At 33.6% G+C, this 17,935-nt stretch overlaps 2 protein-coding genes across 2 annotated transcripts in view; both read left to right on the top strand.

Moving 5' to 3' along the window:
- The window catches only part of LOC141399680 (uridine 5'-monophosphate synthase-like), a 117,867-nt gene that overhangs the window by 82,188 nt on the left and 17,744 nt on the right, over positions 1-17,935 (top strand). The window lies entirely within an intron of this gene.
- Positions 13,351-14,304, top strand: LOC141399700 (uridine 5'-monophosphate synthase-like). The gene is made up of 2 exons (XM_073978920.1): positions 13,351-13,772; positions 13,869-14,304. The coding sequence occupies exons 1-2, from the start codon at positions 13,620-13,622 to the stop codon at positions 14,082-14,084; spliced, it is 369 nt and encodes a 122-aa protein (XP_073835021.1). The 5' UTR covers positions 13,351-13,619; the 3' UTR covers positions 14,085-14,304.

Raw genomic sequence — 17,935 nt, 5'->3', positions numbered from 1 at the left:
ACAGCTTTTGATGGAGGTTTTTGGATTGAATTTAAAGGCACTCTTCGGATTGCATTTTAAGTCAGTGAAAAGATGCCAAAAAAAATGCAAGCCATTGCGAAATATCCCAGAATAAATAAAATTCATTTATTATTTGTGTAAAACAAGAACTCAAAGAACTTTATTATATAAACACAAATTTATCATATAAACACAAATTAAAAAAAGGTTTCCATTAAATTCAATCACATTTGAGCTTACTTCCTCCGTTCTCAATTTAATCCAAGCGCATCTGATTTTGCTTCATCATCCAAAAGCCGGTGCACATACGGCGCGTTGAGCGTTGCGTTACAACAACCACATGAAAACTTGAAGAACAAACTTGGCATCACTTACACATTTTTCATGTGGTTGTTGTTTTCAACGCACAAGGCGCCACACAACGGATCGTATGTATTTGGCCCAAAAAGGTTTTTTATGTTGCCTTCCCATCACTAGTTCAGCTTTCGACATGGACTCCAACTCCGCTCCATTAAAAATTTCCGTCTCGTGAATTACCGCAAAAATGTTCGCAACTTAAGTTTTTATTTGTTTATTTTATAACAAATTCTCCGAAATGTATACACTCTTGTTTGTCTTTTGAAGAAATGTGTAGGGATCAACCAACTGGTTTTTTCTGTAGAGATCTCTACAGCAACTGTATCGAACGGAGTGCATTTTTCATAACTCTGTTGGACTACATCGAAAGATGTTGTGAAATCATAACTCCAATTGCACAACTTCCAAAATTTTTTGCTGGGTAGTTATCAAAACTTACAGCCTGTTTCTGTATGTCGAAAGAAGAATGTGTGCGAATGGAACACGCCCAAACTTTAGTTTTCGAAATAATTTCACCTTTGCTTTTGCTTCGAAACAAAAAACAAATATGTATGTATGAAAAACACACAAGAGTTTGGGCGTGTTTCATTCGCACCCATTCCTCCTTCGACATACAGAAACAGGCTGTTAATTTCAACAACTACTAATAGCTATATTACATTACGTGTATTTCATGTGTATGTTTTGAATTTGTTTGTCCTCGTGTAATTCTTTGTGTGTGCGAAAAATGACATTTTACATACGATTTATAATTTTTGCTATTACACCAGTACATGTTTTTTTGTGTGACATAACCTATAAATGTAAACAAATCCTTTATCAAATCGATTTATTTAAGTTTCTTTAAGAAATTATTTCTTTCAGCAAATTTTGCAAATTTCTGCTTTCATCAAAACATCAAACAATCAGCTGTTTTCTATTTATTGTACATACAAAAATAGGAAGGGCTCTAACTGCTATACCTAATTAACGACGGGACGTACACAAATATTTCACTTTTCTACCACAACAACTGCTATCTGAGCGTCCGTATTACCCAAATACGTTGAGTCCAAAATCACATATCAAACACAAAATCCGCGATTAAAACTTATTTAAATGTTTTCATTCGTAAAATAAATAATTTTCCTTTGCAATGAATTGTATTTCAGGTTTTGTTGGGCTTTTGTTTTCAAAATACAAAACACACACATACATGCATACAAAACGTTCTGTCATAGTTGAATTTGTTCAACTTACAAAAAGTATACGCTCGACGTATTTCGGTAGTTCTCATAACAAAACATGTGTTCTACTTTTTTCACCACATACGTTTTGGTAATACGGACGTATTTAGGCATAGCAGTAAAACGAAAAAGATACACATGGGTTCACACATCATTTTGATAGATGAAATTTTTTATATGGATCACACTTGGTCTGTTCCTTTACTTTAGAAAATGGTAAAACTGGCAAAAGTAGCAAAAGTTGTAATCTACTTCCATATGATTTGTATGGTGTCTGAAGTTAAGGAACGCTTTTCGAGTAAAAAGTTGTAAAACTTGAAGATTCTTGCATGTAAAGGAACAGAGCTACTATGTGTACAACATGTAGATGTAAAAAAATGCAAAACATACACATGAAATACACGTAAGTCCGTGTTTAGACTGTGACAGCTGCCTGTAATATTTTTGCTATCTTTTTTTTGTGCACAAATAAAACCAAAAATTGTTTTTATTCACAATTCATGATTGCTTGTTTATATCTGGATTTTCTTGCAAAAAGTAAACAAACAGAGAACTGTCAAATGTAGTTAGTGTTGCAAAGCGATTTTACTTTGCCTTAAGTTGCCACAACGATTGTTAGTGATTTGGGGAACTTGCCACATAAATGTTGTGTGTCGGCATATAGAGTATTAAATACCATTTACATTAAGTGTTTCTACCGGGTTAACCTTCTTTATGAGGATTTATTTTACACGTATAAAATGGAATTGACATTTATTGTAAACAGGCTAGTAGGCTTCAGAAATACTTATTTTTTTTAATTAAATAAAATTACCAATATTTAATTATTATAATATTTAATATTATATAATTAATATTTATCAGATTAATACGTTTAGTTTAGTCTTCAACATGCTACAAATGTATGGTTGCGCCATCTAGACTTCTAACGTTACACTATATGTTATGACATTAGGATGCACCGATAACATAAATCGATAATCATCCGATATTCTGTTCCATGTGGTTTCTGACTTCCTGATTATCATCTTGGCTTGAGTTCGATCTTTCTCAAAGTTACAAGTCACAAGTACAGTTCAGCAAAATTATAGAGTTAAAAACCTAAAAGAAGTGAAAGTGCTAATCACCAATAGAAAAACCAATAATTTTCAAGAAATACTTAAAAGTTTTAAACAAAACTATTGCCAATTATAATCAAGAATAATAAGAATTTTTATTCCGATTTGGTGACAAACATCCTGAGAACTGTGTTGCGTATAAGGAGATTGAAATTTTTGTAAAAATCTTGTTCTGGAACATCTCGGGTAAGAATACCTATTTCATTGAAGTTGACTCCTTTAGAATTGTTTTACCAATAGAACAGAAATATTATAATATCCGTAACTAATGTTATTATTTAATGTATATTAGGATTGTGGGGCCAAACCGTATAGTATTAATCGACAGGAAAAGTCTAAAGAACAACCCCCACATCTTTAGGAATCATCTCTGGGAATTATCATCCAACAAAAATATCCCCACATCTTTGGGAATTATCATTCCCAAAATTGAGACACCAATTGCCACAACCAAAACCGAAGCATACGGTAACCTCACTTTTCCCGAGAGAACTTCACTAGAAATTTTGCAACTTTTTGTCACCAGGGTAAATGGAGATTGAGTGAGTACAACAACCCACAAAGAAGATCTGTACAGTATTTATATTAACTGTCATATGAAATCTTATAAAGGCATATATCAAAAAAAAAACTATTGCTTTGAGAAAGTTTCGTTTTTAGATATAATATAAAATGCCATTAAAATTACCTAAAATGAGAAACTTGCAGTTATATCTAATGATACAATAGATTTTTCTGAGCACTTGGCTCAAATATACTCAAATAGCAGCAAATAAAAGAAATTATTGAGAATTTAATTGTAGCCTGATTTAAAGTATATTTTTAGGCATTTGCAATATACAATACAATACCAAAAAATATAAATAACAAAAACTTAATTATGAAGATATTGTCCACAAAAAAAGAAATGAACTAATTATAAATCAACATAAAAAAATAAATTTTATATATTATATACCTAACCTAAGAAAACCGAACACTACAAAACAATATAATTTAAAAATACAATATAATAAAAAGTTAAAATGTGTAACATAATATCATACAAAATTGTAAGTAATCTATAAATATTAGTTTGCCATATATTCTTCATAAAATTAATATTGAAGTAAATAATATAAATTTCGAATAAATTTAATAATTTAAAATTTTTACAATTTTGTATGGTAGATAAAAAAACCTGTATACAAAAAAATACAATATTATTTGCATGCAAAAATAAAATACATATAAATAGATATTGTAAGTTATAAAAGAAAATAATATAAAATATTGAAATAATTTAGAAGATTGAAGAAACATGAAAAATTTTGAAAAATGTACTATAAAATGAAATCGTTACTAAGTAAAACAATAAACATGTTTTGAAATAATTTAAAATAATGGACTGAATGTGATTGTCGAATAAATGGGTTATAATTAGGGGTATTTTCAAAAACAATAAATGGCTAGAAAATACCATGGATGGCTTCTAAGTCATACGGGGTGGGCAGCCACAGAGGTATTCCACCGAAACCTCATCAAAGTTGGAAATTTGATTTGCATTCATGGTTAAGTTTGCTAATAAGAATAATTTATATTGGACTACTACCTTCACGCTTTCTTCTATTAGATCCTATCTTTTTCCACAATTCCGTTACAAAATATTTGAATTTAAATGGTACAAACAATATTTAAATGTGCAGTTTTGCGGATGAAAATAACCCCTCCCGTCCGACGAGCTAAGCCGCAGCAGAAACCACCTTGTACCAACTCCGCATTAAAAAGAATTGTCACAAGACACACGGGAAAGTAAATTCAGTTTTTAGGCAATAGGGGGTAGGAAAGAGTGTTGAGGAGCTCCTTCCTCTCCGCTCTCTCCCAAAAACTCAATTTACTTTCCCGAGAAATTTGTGTGTCTAAACACAGACTAATGTAATATAGCTATAACCCCCCGTTTACACATGCAAGTGACAGTTCGAAAATACCAATACACTCACACATATTCACTGCCGCACCAACTAACCCTTCCCAGTTGTTCGGGTAACTAGGGAATAGCTAGCAATTTTGCTGGCTACTGGTAAACACCCCTAGTTACCGCCCAATCTACTCGCAATGTTATAGACTGGTGAATTTAGCATGGGGGTGTCATATGGAGGGGTTTATTGCCCCGTCATTGTATTACCAGTAACCAGGCAATTCGATAGTCTTGGAAAGTCAATTTTCCCTTCATTGCATTACCAGTAACCAGGTAATTGGATAGTCTTGGGAAACTCAATTGTCCCTTCATTGCATTACCAGTAACCAGTTAAATCGATAGTTAGAAATAATAGCCAAAATGACTAGTATGTTTTGATCAGCTAAATGGGTAAATGCTTAACGTGTAAAGGATATTATATCAGTTTAAAAATATAATTATAACAGTTAATCTATATATGCGCTAACCACGCTTTATTTAATTACATGACGTGTATATATACGTACATATATCACAAAGGACAATTTAATGTTAATCTTTTGATTCTTGTTATTCAAACTTGTGTGTGAATCCATGAACTAGAACTGTATATTTGGTCCTGGGAATGTTCATCTCAAGTGTCCTTCAGATAATTCAGAAATACCTGAAATAAAATGTACAAAATGTAATGAGATAATAAAAAAATCTATTGTCCCAAAAATATCGATACTTTCCAAATATTCTTCTGTTCTTCACGTTTGTTGTATCTTCATTTAACAAAAAATTTTTGCATTTCAAGGCATCAAAATACGTCTTTTATAAATTCAGAAAAAAATTTAATTAAATTGACATTTTTCTATTTTGTTTTCAAAAAGAGAAATAATAATTTTGAAAAGAGATTACAAGATAGAAACATTGTTGATTACACTATCCATCGGTAGTCTATAAAATAGTCAATATATTGCACTCCGCATTACCAGTAACTAGTGAATTGACATGTTAGGCAGGGAAGCCCATTCCAGAAACAAAAGCAGGCTATAGGCTATTTTGTGTGCCATTTTTGGGTGTAAAGTAACCAGGATCAATGAGTAACTATTTACATAACTATGTCAAAGTAGACAATTGCTATTTTTTGAACAACTGGGTTCGTTTACAAATGACAGGACAGGTGAGTTCATGTATTGATTGTCAAACACCCAAAACTTGCCTGTGTGACGTAGGCGTCCAGACAACTTCAAAAACAGTTGTAAAATTATGAATGAAAATCATCGATTCCTTTTCGTTTTCCGTTCACATATTTTGTTTTTGTACATATTCTTTTGTTTTCAGCACATTTGAATTATCATCTCACTTCTTTTTCACAAAAATGGCAAAAATTTGTCGACCCGACTGTCTATGAAAAAATGATGGACAGCTGGGAGACAAACGACAAATGTATGTATGTGTTAGTAAATCAGAGTTGTATTTGAAGACAAACTGTCTGGTGTAAACGCCTAGTTACAATCTCACTGCCGATAAAATTTCCTTGTCAGAAAGTCCCAATTTACATTGGGCGAGTTTACTTGCGGCAATTGTCATTTTGTAGGAGAGGGAGGTGAAGCATATGGTAACCCTTTGCCTCTCAGCACCCTCTCTCACCTACAAACTGACAATTGCCGCAAGTAAACTCGCCTAATGTAAATTGGGACTAATCAATGTAGCTCTGTTCCTTTATAGCCCGTTTAGACTAGTCATTTTAAATCGACTCGATTTCTAAATCCAACTTTCAAATCCTAGTAGACTATATGCTGTTTATATTAGAGCTTTTTGGGGGGTTAACCTTCATTATCAGGATTTAATTGCTTAATCTGACCAAATTTATCAAGATTTACCATATAAATTTAAATCTTCTCATGACCGGATTTGCTTGAGATCCTACATGAAATCTTGATACTAATGTCATGCAGCACTGTTTTTGTACAAAAAAATGCAACCCATTTCCCAATGTACGAAAAGTTGCAATCGTTTTCACAAATTATTTGTTTACTTTTGGTTTCTCTGTCAGAGAAGTGCACAAGTAGCTGATTTTGACACTCACAAGCCACATGCTGAAAAACAAGCGTATGTGCGGCTTGCTACTCTAAAAAATAAATGCAAGTGTTGCTTGCCATTCTCAAAATATGTACGAGTGTGGCTAGCCACTCAAAAAATAAGTTATTTAAAAATGGATATTTTTTGACACTTGCGTATGCTTTGCCAAGTAGTTTTAAATACGCAATAACAATTTCTGTCTTACTTTTTTGCTCATTGCACATCAAGTATTGTTTTCAACCCTTGTAATTCAACCGATTGTCTTTTGCTCTCCGAGAGAATGAGAGCTAAGATCACTGATTTTCAAACTTTAAAAGAACATGCAAAAACACACATAACATTCCAAGCAAATAAAGAAAAGCATACACAAACGAAACAACAACAAATAAAATTACAATTGTTTATTTTTTGTAGTGTTGTGTGTGTGCTTCCACTTGCTAAGTCACTTGGCAAACTATCTACGATTGCGAGTTTTGTAACAGTGCAAAATATGATGAATACTTGTTTTACTTGTTACGCACAAGCAACGGACTTGATGCGTCGCAAGTATTTTTGGTGGTGGTGGAAAAAATACCGAGTGCGAGAAAACACATGCGTTAAAATAGCAAAAGGCCCAAAAAACTTGTGCGTGCTCAATTGGCTTACGGGGGCAAGTAACTCATTGATGATCTCTGTTCTCTGTCAAAACCACACGCAAAAACATTAATAAAAACAGAAAGAAATTTTTGGAATATTGGGACGTAAAGAGGTAAGTAAATAAATATTTATTGTTAGAAAAATAAAATAACACTTTTATTTCTTTATAGAAAAGTCTACAGCAAAGTCACAAAAGTTGGAGCTCGTATAAAAATTTTGGCATTCAAAAACCAGCAGAAACAACAAGAAGCCACAATTTTCCAGTTGTCCAACAACAACATGGATACGGAAAATGCTTGGTACTACATCATATCCACCACATCAGTAGAGGACTGAACCAGAACGAGGATATGGAAAAGACTACCCTCCAATTGTGTTTCAAAAGTTGAATAATCAACTAAAAGTGTGGACGCCAGTCGTTTGTCCAAGAAGTCCAGAACCGTAGAGTGAAACATGGCGGTGTGAAGTCTCTACCTCTCTGTCGGCACAGTTCTTCCATCTAACAATATGAAAATATCAACCACTAAAATCCACTGTCATACTGTTCACCACTTGGACGACAGAAATAAGGGCTTCCACTGAAGGCAATGGTGTCCCGATTCCGACCACTAACTATCCCAAAATATTGTGTTTAACAATCGATAGCATGTTTTACTCGTCCGCGCAAGGCACAGTTATTTTCGATTAACACTTGTTCTACAGTGGCTGACCGGCATCACTTGCGATGCTGACAAGGAAACCTTGTTGACCTCTTACAAAGCAATGGACCGGTCTGTGATAAGCTATGCGACGCCAGTGAGGCAGGCAAATGTTAGCGCTACGCAGTGGAAGAATATTTAAACCTGCCAGAATCCCGCTCTGAGGACGGGAGGGTATAGAAGAACCAGAGCCAAATAAAATATACGAAGGAACATATTTGCGTTGCTACAACAACAATAATCAATTGCCACCACTTTGGTGCACAGCCCACAATATCAGCAGATGCTTAATAATCACCAGCTACCAATGGAAACTTGAAGCAATTGGAATAGGAGGAAAATATATCGTCACCATAAATGTCCGAAGTCAACCACGCGGTTTTGGTTTCATTACATACTCCCATTTTTACATGATTGATAATACCCCACAAAGACATAAAGTAATAAAGACCTGACAAAATGCATGCAACAAAAAAATGTTTACGAAACTTTGTATAGAAACATTACCCTTAACAGGTTGCAGTTAATTCAAAATCGCAACCAAGGATGCACATTTCATGTAATGGTATCAGAAACGAAATTTATGAATTCAAGGATCTATTCAAGAATAATTCCATGTCAATTGGATCGGTAAATTCGGTTAAATACGTAAAAATGTATAAAAGAAAAAAATGTTATATCACCATATCGTAACATAACATTATGTTAAATTCAAAAGCCATTCACTGAAGAATGATAGCAAAAGAAATGTCTTATCTTGTTGTATTTATGTCTTTGTACCCCAAATACTCACCGCATTAGATTGATATTCTATAAAACAGTTTTTCATTTCATAACGTTTTTAGCTTCTTCTCTAAACTTATGGTTTTGTTAGTTACGTCTTTAGGCATTTATGGTGACGATATGCTTTTGGAACATCTTACTAGAAATTATTTAAAATGTCGATTAAAGCTTTTTTAAATTTCTTACATACCAATCCATCCCACAATATATGACCAGTAACCATGGTACAATAATACAGGTAGCATTATCATGCCAGCTGATGGTAACATCATGTGTCAATTGCATTGAATTGATGTCAAATGTTGACATCTTATGTTGCCAACAATTGCCGATGCGGCTACCTGTGTATTTGTACCATGCCAGTAACATTGTCTATGTATAATTAACATTTTCTTGCAAAATAAAAAAAATCAAATTCAAATGCAATTTTATCTATTTTATTTTTTAAACATAAAATAAATAAAGGTAAACAATAAAAAATAGCATAAAATAAATAAAATATTGCTGATGTCGATTCAGCGGTGCCATCAAAATCGAATTCCAACATACATTCATACATATGTTCCCATACAAATTCCCTATGAGACACGGGAGACTTCTCTCATATCAATGAGTGCACGCCGATTCATATTAGCTCAATGAAATGGAACCAACTTTTTATGGTCGATTCCTTACGACAGCACTTATAGAAAAGTTTTACATTGTTGGTATACTCATACGTAGACATATGTCCACAATTTTTGGTGGAAAAGTTTAGTGACCCTAAAAATACCGAATACCAGGAGGTGCCGTTATATGGGGGCTATACCAAAATATTAGCCGATGTTGTCCATATTTAGTCCATTATTACCCAGGCTGAGTTTGTGCAAAATTTTAGAAAGATATCTTCATTCGTTTCCAAGTTATTAATTTCGCGCCGCTAGATCAGGGATTTCGACCACTGTGCTTTGGAAAGTATGATTTTGTTCGGCCTGGGAATCTAAATGCAAGGCGGACGTGCTTACCATTGCACCACGCTGACAACCGGATGTCCAACTTATACTGCAATTAATTGGTACCCCGAGTGAAAGTTTGATTCTCCTGGATCGTACATAAAAAACACTCGATGAGAGCCTTCCGTTCCGTCCGTCTGTTAATGCGGTGACTGGGTCTCAATTTTTCACATTTCCGGGTTCCTGCCAATACTTCCCATTGTTCATATATCTTTCCAGGACGTTTCATCAACCATTTATGCAGCAATTAATTAGTACTCCGTATGCAAGTTTGCTCGGTCCATACGTGAAGCTATAATACAGTTTGTCTTAAGTGTTGTTGTAGACAGTTCTGTAATAATCTGTAGCGTGCCCACAATTTTTCTTCTTTAAAAAATATTTTCTTATTTGTTTACATTTTATGTGTGTATGTATACATAAACAAACATCACCTGTCACTTGAATCCCACAAAAGGGTATATGTAAACGGAAAAGATTAACCCACTGGATCTATAAAACCGAGTGGGTTAACCTTCAATAGTATAAACGCCCTATTAGTCTACTAAAATGTTATAATGCTTGGTTTACATTTACGAAATCCACTCGATTTCAACTGTCAAATCCATAGGATAAACGTCAAATGAAATCCAGATGAGATTTCATTTGACGTTTGAGCTATGGAATTGACAGTTGAAATCGAGTGGATTTCGTAAATGTAAACTTAGCATAAGATGCCAGTCAGCTGATTTTTGTTTACGTATACATACGCGAATTTGCAAAAAGAATTGCTTGAACATTAAAAATGGAATGGAATACTGCACAAAATAGTCTGAAAAATTGTTTACAACTTATAGCTCTGTTCCAGAACTAAAAAGTTTTTACAATTTTTACCACTTTTACGCATTTTGCGTTCCCGTACACAAAATTTATATGAGCTGTGTTCCAGAACTAAAAAGTTTTTACAATTTTTACGACTTTTACACATTTTACTCGAAAAAGCGTTCCCGTACACAAAAAAGTTGTAAAATGTTCACTTCTCTTTAAACAAAAATGGCGCTGAATGACGCTCTCTTTAAAAACTTTTTACACGACAAATTTGGGCGAGTAAAAAAATAGTAACATGTTTGCCGGCGTCTGATTGGCTGATAGGCCGACTTTGACATTTGTTCCAGTTTTTTTGACGTATTTTCCATTTTTCCGTTCCCGAACTATTTCAGAAAACTTGTGTGTAAGAACAAATTTTTTGCAGTTCTCTCTTTTACGAGTTTTACCATTAAAAAGTACGGGAACGAAGCTATGAAAATCGTTTACGACTTTTACAAGTTTTACGACTTTTACCACTTTATAAAGTACGGGAACAGGCCATATATTAAATTAAAGCTACTTCCATTTTATTTTTATTTAATATTTTTTCTATTCTTCCGCTTCTGTTTGTTTTTGTGTGTTTGTGTCTACAGTTATTTGAAAAATGTAAATAATAGGGTTATGACTTTTTTACAACCTCATATCCCTGCGTCATATTTTGATGAGAGCTTTTGCATAAGATTAGATAAAATCTTAATTACAAGGTGATTCGATAGAAAAAAGCTCATGCACAAAAAGCTTTTTATGTTTTTACAGATGAGCTTTTTGGAACAAATTTTGGAGTCACTTTAAGCGCATAAATAACTCAAAACAATCGTTAAAGCCACACGACATATCCAGAATGACATAAGCTTTTGTTTCTCACCAACTTTATCGTCATATTATTATATACATATAATTTTATATCATACATGGTACAAATACACAGGTAGCCGCATCTGCATTTGTTGGCAACATAAGATGTCAAAATTTGACATCAATTCAATGCAATTGACACATTATGTTACCATCAGCTGGCATGATAATACTACCTGTATTATTGTACCATGATATTGTTACGAATGTAACTGATAGATTTATGTTAAATTAGTTTAATTTCCGTTAATTTAAAAATTTGAATTGTAACGTAACGTTTTATTACGCAGTTATTTTATTTAAGCAACAACAACTACCATGTAGAATTATCTTCATCATTCTAGTTCTTTACATGTTACTAATGTGCCTTTGCTTCCATTTGTTTTGCCATAATCGTTCAATTATCGCCCAGTATTTGTTTTTGTTGTACTTTACTTTGTCCATTACGTCATGTCTGTATTCTGTGTTTGTATCCCGTATATGTGTGTTGTTGTTGTTCGCTAGGTGCGAGTGTGCGTCTGTGTGTTTGTTGTTAGTTGGCTTCTCGATGTTGCCAGATGCATGCTCTAGATACTTCCAAACGACAAATGTGGGCATATAAATTTGAGTTGCCGGGCAAACAGTGAGCAGTTGTGAATTTTATACCGAAGTGTAAACATCGACTAGTAAAGAAGTAAAGTAAAGCTGTGTACTTAGCTATAACAGTCAGCTCCGAATAAGTGTAATAAAGTAAATAAAGCATTGTAGAAACGTAATCTAAATCGAACCCTGTTTTATTTGGTACAAATCGTATCGGGGAATAAAACAACGTCTACACGGAGATTAGTTAAATCTAATTCCGTAACAATATCATATATAGCTTTATTCCATGTATCACATAAATTGAATGTGGTTTGTGCGGGAACTTTTTCAATATTTAAATGGAATAAAAATTATTTTAGTCATTAATAGGCAAAACGTCATTTATTCGTGCAACAGGAAAACAATTTGGTGCAAATTTTTTTTTATTTCATAGGATTTAAAAAAAAAAAATCAAAGTGGTTTGCGCGTGACCATTTTTAATAATTAAATAGAATGAACGTTTTTATTTTTGGCATTAATAGGCAAAAAGTTCATTCACTCTCGCTACAGAAAATCATTTTTGAGAAAAAAGGTCAAAAAGTCATAACCCTAGTAAATAAACGACACATGAACATAGTTGCCAATATTGGTACAGAGTGCAATAGTTGCATTTTTAGGAGCAAAAAGCAGTGTTGTATATCAAATTTCGATTTAACATTCGATTTAAAACAAACCCAAGTTTTGAGTTAATTTAATTTTGTATGGTAAATCAGGGTGGATTTGGGTGGATTAAGCACTTAAATCGAGATAATGCCCTTTATCATCGTATAAGGGTATAGTCTAAACGGGCTATTACGTGCAAGAATCTTCAAGTTTTACCACTTTTTACTCGAAAAGCGTTCCTTTACTTCTGACACCATACAATTCATATGGGAGCAGTTTACAACTTTTACTACTTTTGCAGGTTTTACCATTTTTATAAGTAAAGGAACAGACCATTAATATCTTTCCAAACAAAAATGTTCTATTTTTTTCAAAACTGCTTTTGGACAATTTTGAAAATAAACCATATTCATCGGATTGACTGGGGTTTATTTTGAAAATCAAAACTATTTTGATTTTCCTCAACCATTTCAAACTCACACATCATTCACACATACAATTGACAAGCCAATTTGATAGTGTATGGTGTGCTTTACTTTTTGTGCCACTTTTTCTAAAGACAAGTGTCACTTTTTTTTCAGAAAAGATACTTTTTAAGCACATGTTTTTGTTGACTTTCTCTCGGCTCCCTTGAATTCATTCTCGCAGTCGTTGAAAATCAGTCGCGCCATTAATTTGTTATTATTAATGTTAAGTGGGGAACACAGAATCAGAATAGAATAAAAAAACGTGTGCGGATATTAGTCGTCTAACAGCAAGCAGACAGAATCAAAGGCTCTTTTTGTACACCTCGGAATAATAAATAATAGGAGGGAATCGCATAGAAGGAAAGGAAGGTGACCGCCGCATACGAAACAATCAAATCATACACCTGTGGAAAAATGTTGGCCAAAAATGCAGAAACCATGAAAGCGCTGGCGCTTAAACTGTTCGAAATCAATGCCTTTAAATTTGGTGATTTCAAAATGAAAGTGGGCATTAACTCGCCGGTATATTTTGACCTTCGTGTTATTGTCAGCTATCCAGAAGTTATGGTAAGCGAGTTGTTCTACCCACTATAGATTGATTTTGTTGTTGTGGCAAATATAAAAGCATTACATTTACGTCTATTCTTTTGTGTTTTCTTTTAGCAAACTGTCTCTAATCTGATACAAGATTATATTAAGGAACATAATTTGAATGCCAAACATGTTTGTGGTGTACCCTACACAGCCTTGCCCTTGGCTTCTATTGTTTCGGTGCAACAAAACATTCCAATGTTGGTGCGTCGCAAAGAGGCTAAAGCCTACGGGACCAAGAAATTGATTGAGGGTATTTACAGTAAACACCTGCATGGATACAACTGAATATATCAGTTCCAACATTTTTCAACATTAAGTGAGTATGGATATGTAGAATGTAGTTTCAGTTACAAGTTGATACTGATACTTTTTCAAACAGGTATGATATGAGTTGATATAGACAGAAAAAAAGGAACATATTTGTTTATATCTGGTTTGTACAAACTGATATAAATGGATATTGGTGTGATACAATAAGTATTTATTGTATGTAGCCCAAACAAAATAGGAATTGAAATAGAAAAATTCCCACAGAGCTGAATTTTCGTGGAAATGTAGGATTTGTCATTACAAATAAGGTCCTAAATACTCTGTTGATCCCATGCGTGCAAAGAAACTTATTCATGGTCATAGGTCATATTTTTGGATTTTTTATATATCTCAAAAACTGTGAGCCTTACCAAAAAGTGACTAAAGCAAAAGACAACGACCGTAAAATTCTCTATAAGATATCGCGTTCCTAAAAGTCACATAATAATGATATGCACATATAAATCACCTATAACTTATTTGACCCGGTCAGGATACTGGACCGAGTACTACAAACCAAATCAAAAATGTGAATTTCGAATTTCTTCAGAATCATTCCATGGACCAATAACAAATTCTGCATTATGAAAACCATTAGGAATAACAAAATCGTTTAATTTGTTATGGAGGGTATATTATGTTTGTCATTCTGTTTGTAACTCCTCGAAATAATAATTTAAGATCATATAAAGTGTATATGTTCTCTATCAGCCTGCTTCTACACCGATATAGCCCCATGACTGTACTTCTGTGGAAATGAATTTAATGTCCGAAGTATGTCGGTGGATAATACTTCGGTAAATGTATTGTAGGTCCATTCAGCTTGGAACAACCCCTACCTTACAAAGTGACGCGTCGTTTTACGGGCTTTTGAAGGTATTATTCTCTTAAGGTCAATCCCCGACCAGAACAATAACATTTTCGGCGGTGGTGGCCTGAGTATTTCAGCCATGAAAACTTATTTACAAGTTGTGTCGTAAGATACTCCGTTCGGGCTCGGAATTGATATGGAAGAAGTATCCCTTTTCCCTTCCATGAAAACTTATTTACAAGTTGTGTCGTAAGATACTCCGTTCGGACTCGGCGATAAAAGTAGGTCCCATATCATTGTGCCAATATGAATCGCCGTGCACTCATTGATATGGAAGAAGTATGCCTTCTCCCTTTCGGGATGTTGTAGGCACATATAATATGTAAGTATTTGTTTAAACTAACCGTTCGTTGATGTGAATGCTATAGCATTCATTTTCATGGGGACGTAGGATGACGTGAATGCTATAGCATTCACTTCCAAAGTCAATTTTTAGTCATTTACTTGTATACAATCGAATGTTTTTGTGATTAATGTACATAATATGACTAATTTCATAAATATCCATAGTACAATAAATAAAAAATTATAATAATATTAATAGTTAATTAATAAATACAAATAAAAACTAATTCTGAAAGAAATTGGGTGTCATTTTTGCACCTCTCTGAGTTTTTTTGCGTCCGCGAACGTGTTAAAAATGTAACAAGCTACCACTTCCCTTCTGGAAATAAATTTGTTTAAAGGTATTTTAAACCAAGTTTTAAAATAACCACAAAAAACGCTTCAATATAACAAAACTATTTGCAATAAATATTTGGAATATAATAAAACTATTTTTGATAAATACTCGCGTTTTCATTATTAGGTCGGAAACTTTTCTAGTAGCCCTCGAACATTCCACTCACTGAACCCAGAAAAACATTCGAATTGATGCGTTCAGTTATAACAGTTCATGTCTTTAATATTTATTTATCCCCTAAATAATAAAAATGTTTAAAAATTTTATTTTTTATGAAATTTTCCTTAGAAGTTATTCACACAAGCCTGTTACACCTATAGTATCTGTTGGTATCTGTAGTATTTGAAAAATATCTGTTGTACAACAGATACTTGAGAACGAAAAAACAAATAAAGTTCTCACTCGTTCATATACAACACAGAACTGTTTCTAACAGTTATGTTATTGTGAGTATACACAACCCAAACAATATCATAACTGTTACACTCATTCCCACATTTATATCATATTATATCTGTTATGTATATGATATATCTGTTTTGTTGATATAAACAGTTATACCATTGCACGTGTTTAATTTACAGTGCTGGTGACACGTGTCTGATTGTTGAGGATGTCGTCACATCCGGTTCAAGCATTTTGGATACTGTAAAAGATTTACAAAGTGAAGTGAATTCATAGAAAAAGATGTACTCAAACGGCACTTGTACTGTACACTTGTAGTGATTGAACTGCATCTAACCCAGCAAAAAGTTTGCATCCGCGGATGCAGTTGAATCACTACAATTGTACAGTACAAGTGCAGTTGGACCCAGCAAAAAGTTTGCAGTACAATTGCCGTTGGAGTACATCTTTTCCTATGAGTTCACTTATCAATTTTACAAGAGAGCGCGCAGCTAGGATGCACTCCATTTTGCTTCCACAGCACACAGCTAGGATGCACTCCATTTTCGATCCAAATCACAGCTTTTGATGGAGGTTTTTGGATTGAATTTAAAGGCACTCTTCGGATTGCATTTTAAGTCAGTGAAAAGATGCCAAAAAAAATGCAAGCCATTGCGAAATATCCCAGAATAAATAAAATTCATTTATTATTTGTGTAAAACAAGAACTCAAAGAACTTTATTATATAAACACAAATTTATCATATAAACACAAATTAAAAAAAGGTTTCCATTAAATTCAATCACATTTGAGCTTACTTCCTCCGTTCTCAATTTAATCCAAGCGCATCTGATTTTGCTTCATCATCCAAAAGCCGGTGCACATACGGCGCGTTGAGCGTTGCGTTACAACAACCACATGAAAACTTGAAGAACAAACTTGGCATCACTTACACATTTTTCATGTGGTTGTTGTTTTCAACGCACAAGGCGCCACACAACGGATCGTATGTATTTGGCCCAAAAAGGTTTTTTATGTTGCCTTCCCATCACTAGTTCAGCTTTCGACATGGACTCCAACTCCGCTCCATTAAAAATTTCCGTCTCGTGAATTACCGCAAAAATGTTCGCAACTTAAGTTTTTATTTGTTTATTTTATAACAAATTCTCCGAAATGTATACACTCTTGTTTGTCTTTTGAAGAAATGTGTAGGGATCAACCAACTGGTTTTTTCTGTAGAGATCTCTACAGCAACTGTATCGAACGGAGTGCATTTTTCATAACTCTGTTGGACTACATCGAAAGATGTTGTGAAATCATAACTCCAATTGCACAACTTCCAAAATTTTTTGCTGGGTAGTTATCAAAACTTACAGCCTGTTTCTGTATGTCGAAAGAAGAATGTGTGCGAATGGAACACGCCCAAACTTTAGTTTTCGAAATAATTTCACCTTTGCTTTTGCTTCGAAACAAAAAACAAATATGTATGTATGAAAAACACACAAGAGTTTGGGCGTGTTTCATTCGCACCCATTCCTCCTTCGACATACAGAAACAGGCTGTTAATTTCAACAACTACTAATAGCTATATTACATTACGTGTATTTCATGTGTATGTTTTGAATTTGTTTGTCCTCGTGTAATTCTTTGTGTGTGCGAAAAATGACATTTTACATACGATTTATAATTTTTGCTATTACACCAGTACATGTTTTTTTGTGTGACATAACCTATAAATGTAAACAAATCCTTTATCAAATCGATTTATTTAAGTTTCTTTAAGAAATTATTTCTTTCAGCAAATTTTGCAAATTTCTGCTTTCATCAAAACATCAAACAATCAGCTGTTTTCTATTTATTGTACATACAAAAATAGGAAGGGCTCTAACT

Source organism: Musca autumnalis, unplaced genomic scaffold, assembly GCF_047663935.1.
Source record: "Musca autumnalis isolate F117 unplaced genomic scaffold, ASM4766393v1 scaffold_1, whole genome shotgun sequence".
Taxonomy (NCBI): domain Eukaryota; kingdom Metazoa; phylum Arthropoda; class Insecta; order Diptera; family Muscidae; genus Musca; species Musca autumnalis.
The sequence above is the reverse complement of the archived record's forward strand: the minus strand, read 5'-3'. Positions and strand labels throughout refer to the sequence as shown.

What these genes read in the sequence shown, in the direction of transcription:
- LOC141399700 (XM_073978920.1), top strand. Translation starts at nt 13,620, where the DNA reads ATGTTGGCCAAAAATGCAGAAACCATGAAAGCGCTGGCGCTTAAACTG. An exon ending in TCAGCTATCCAGAAGTTATG is followed by an intron (nt 13,773 to 13,868) that starts GTAAGCGAGTTG and finishes GTTTTCTTTTAG; the next exon opens with CAAACTGTCTCTAATCTGAT.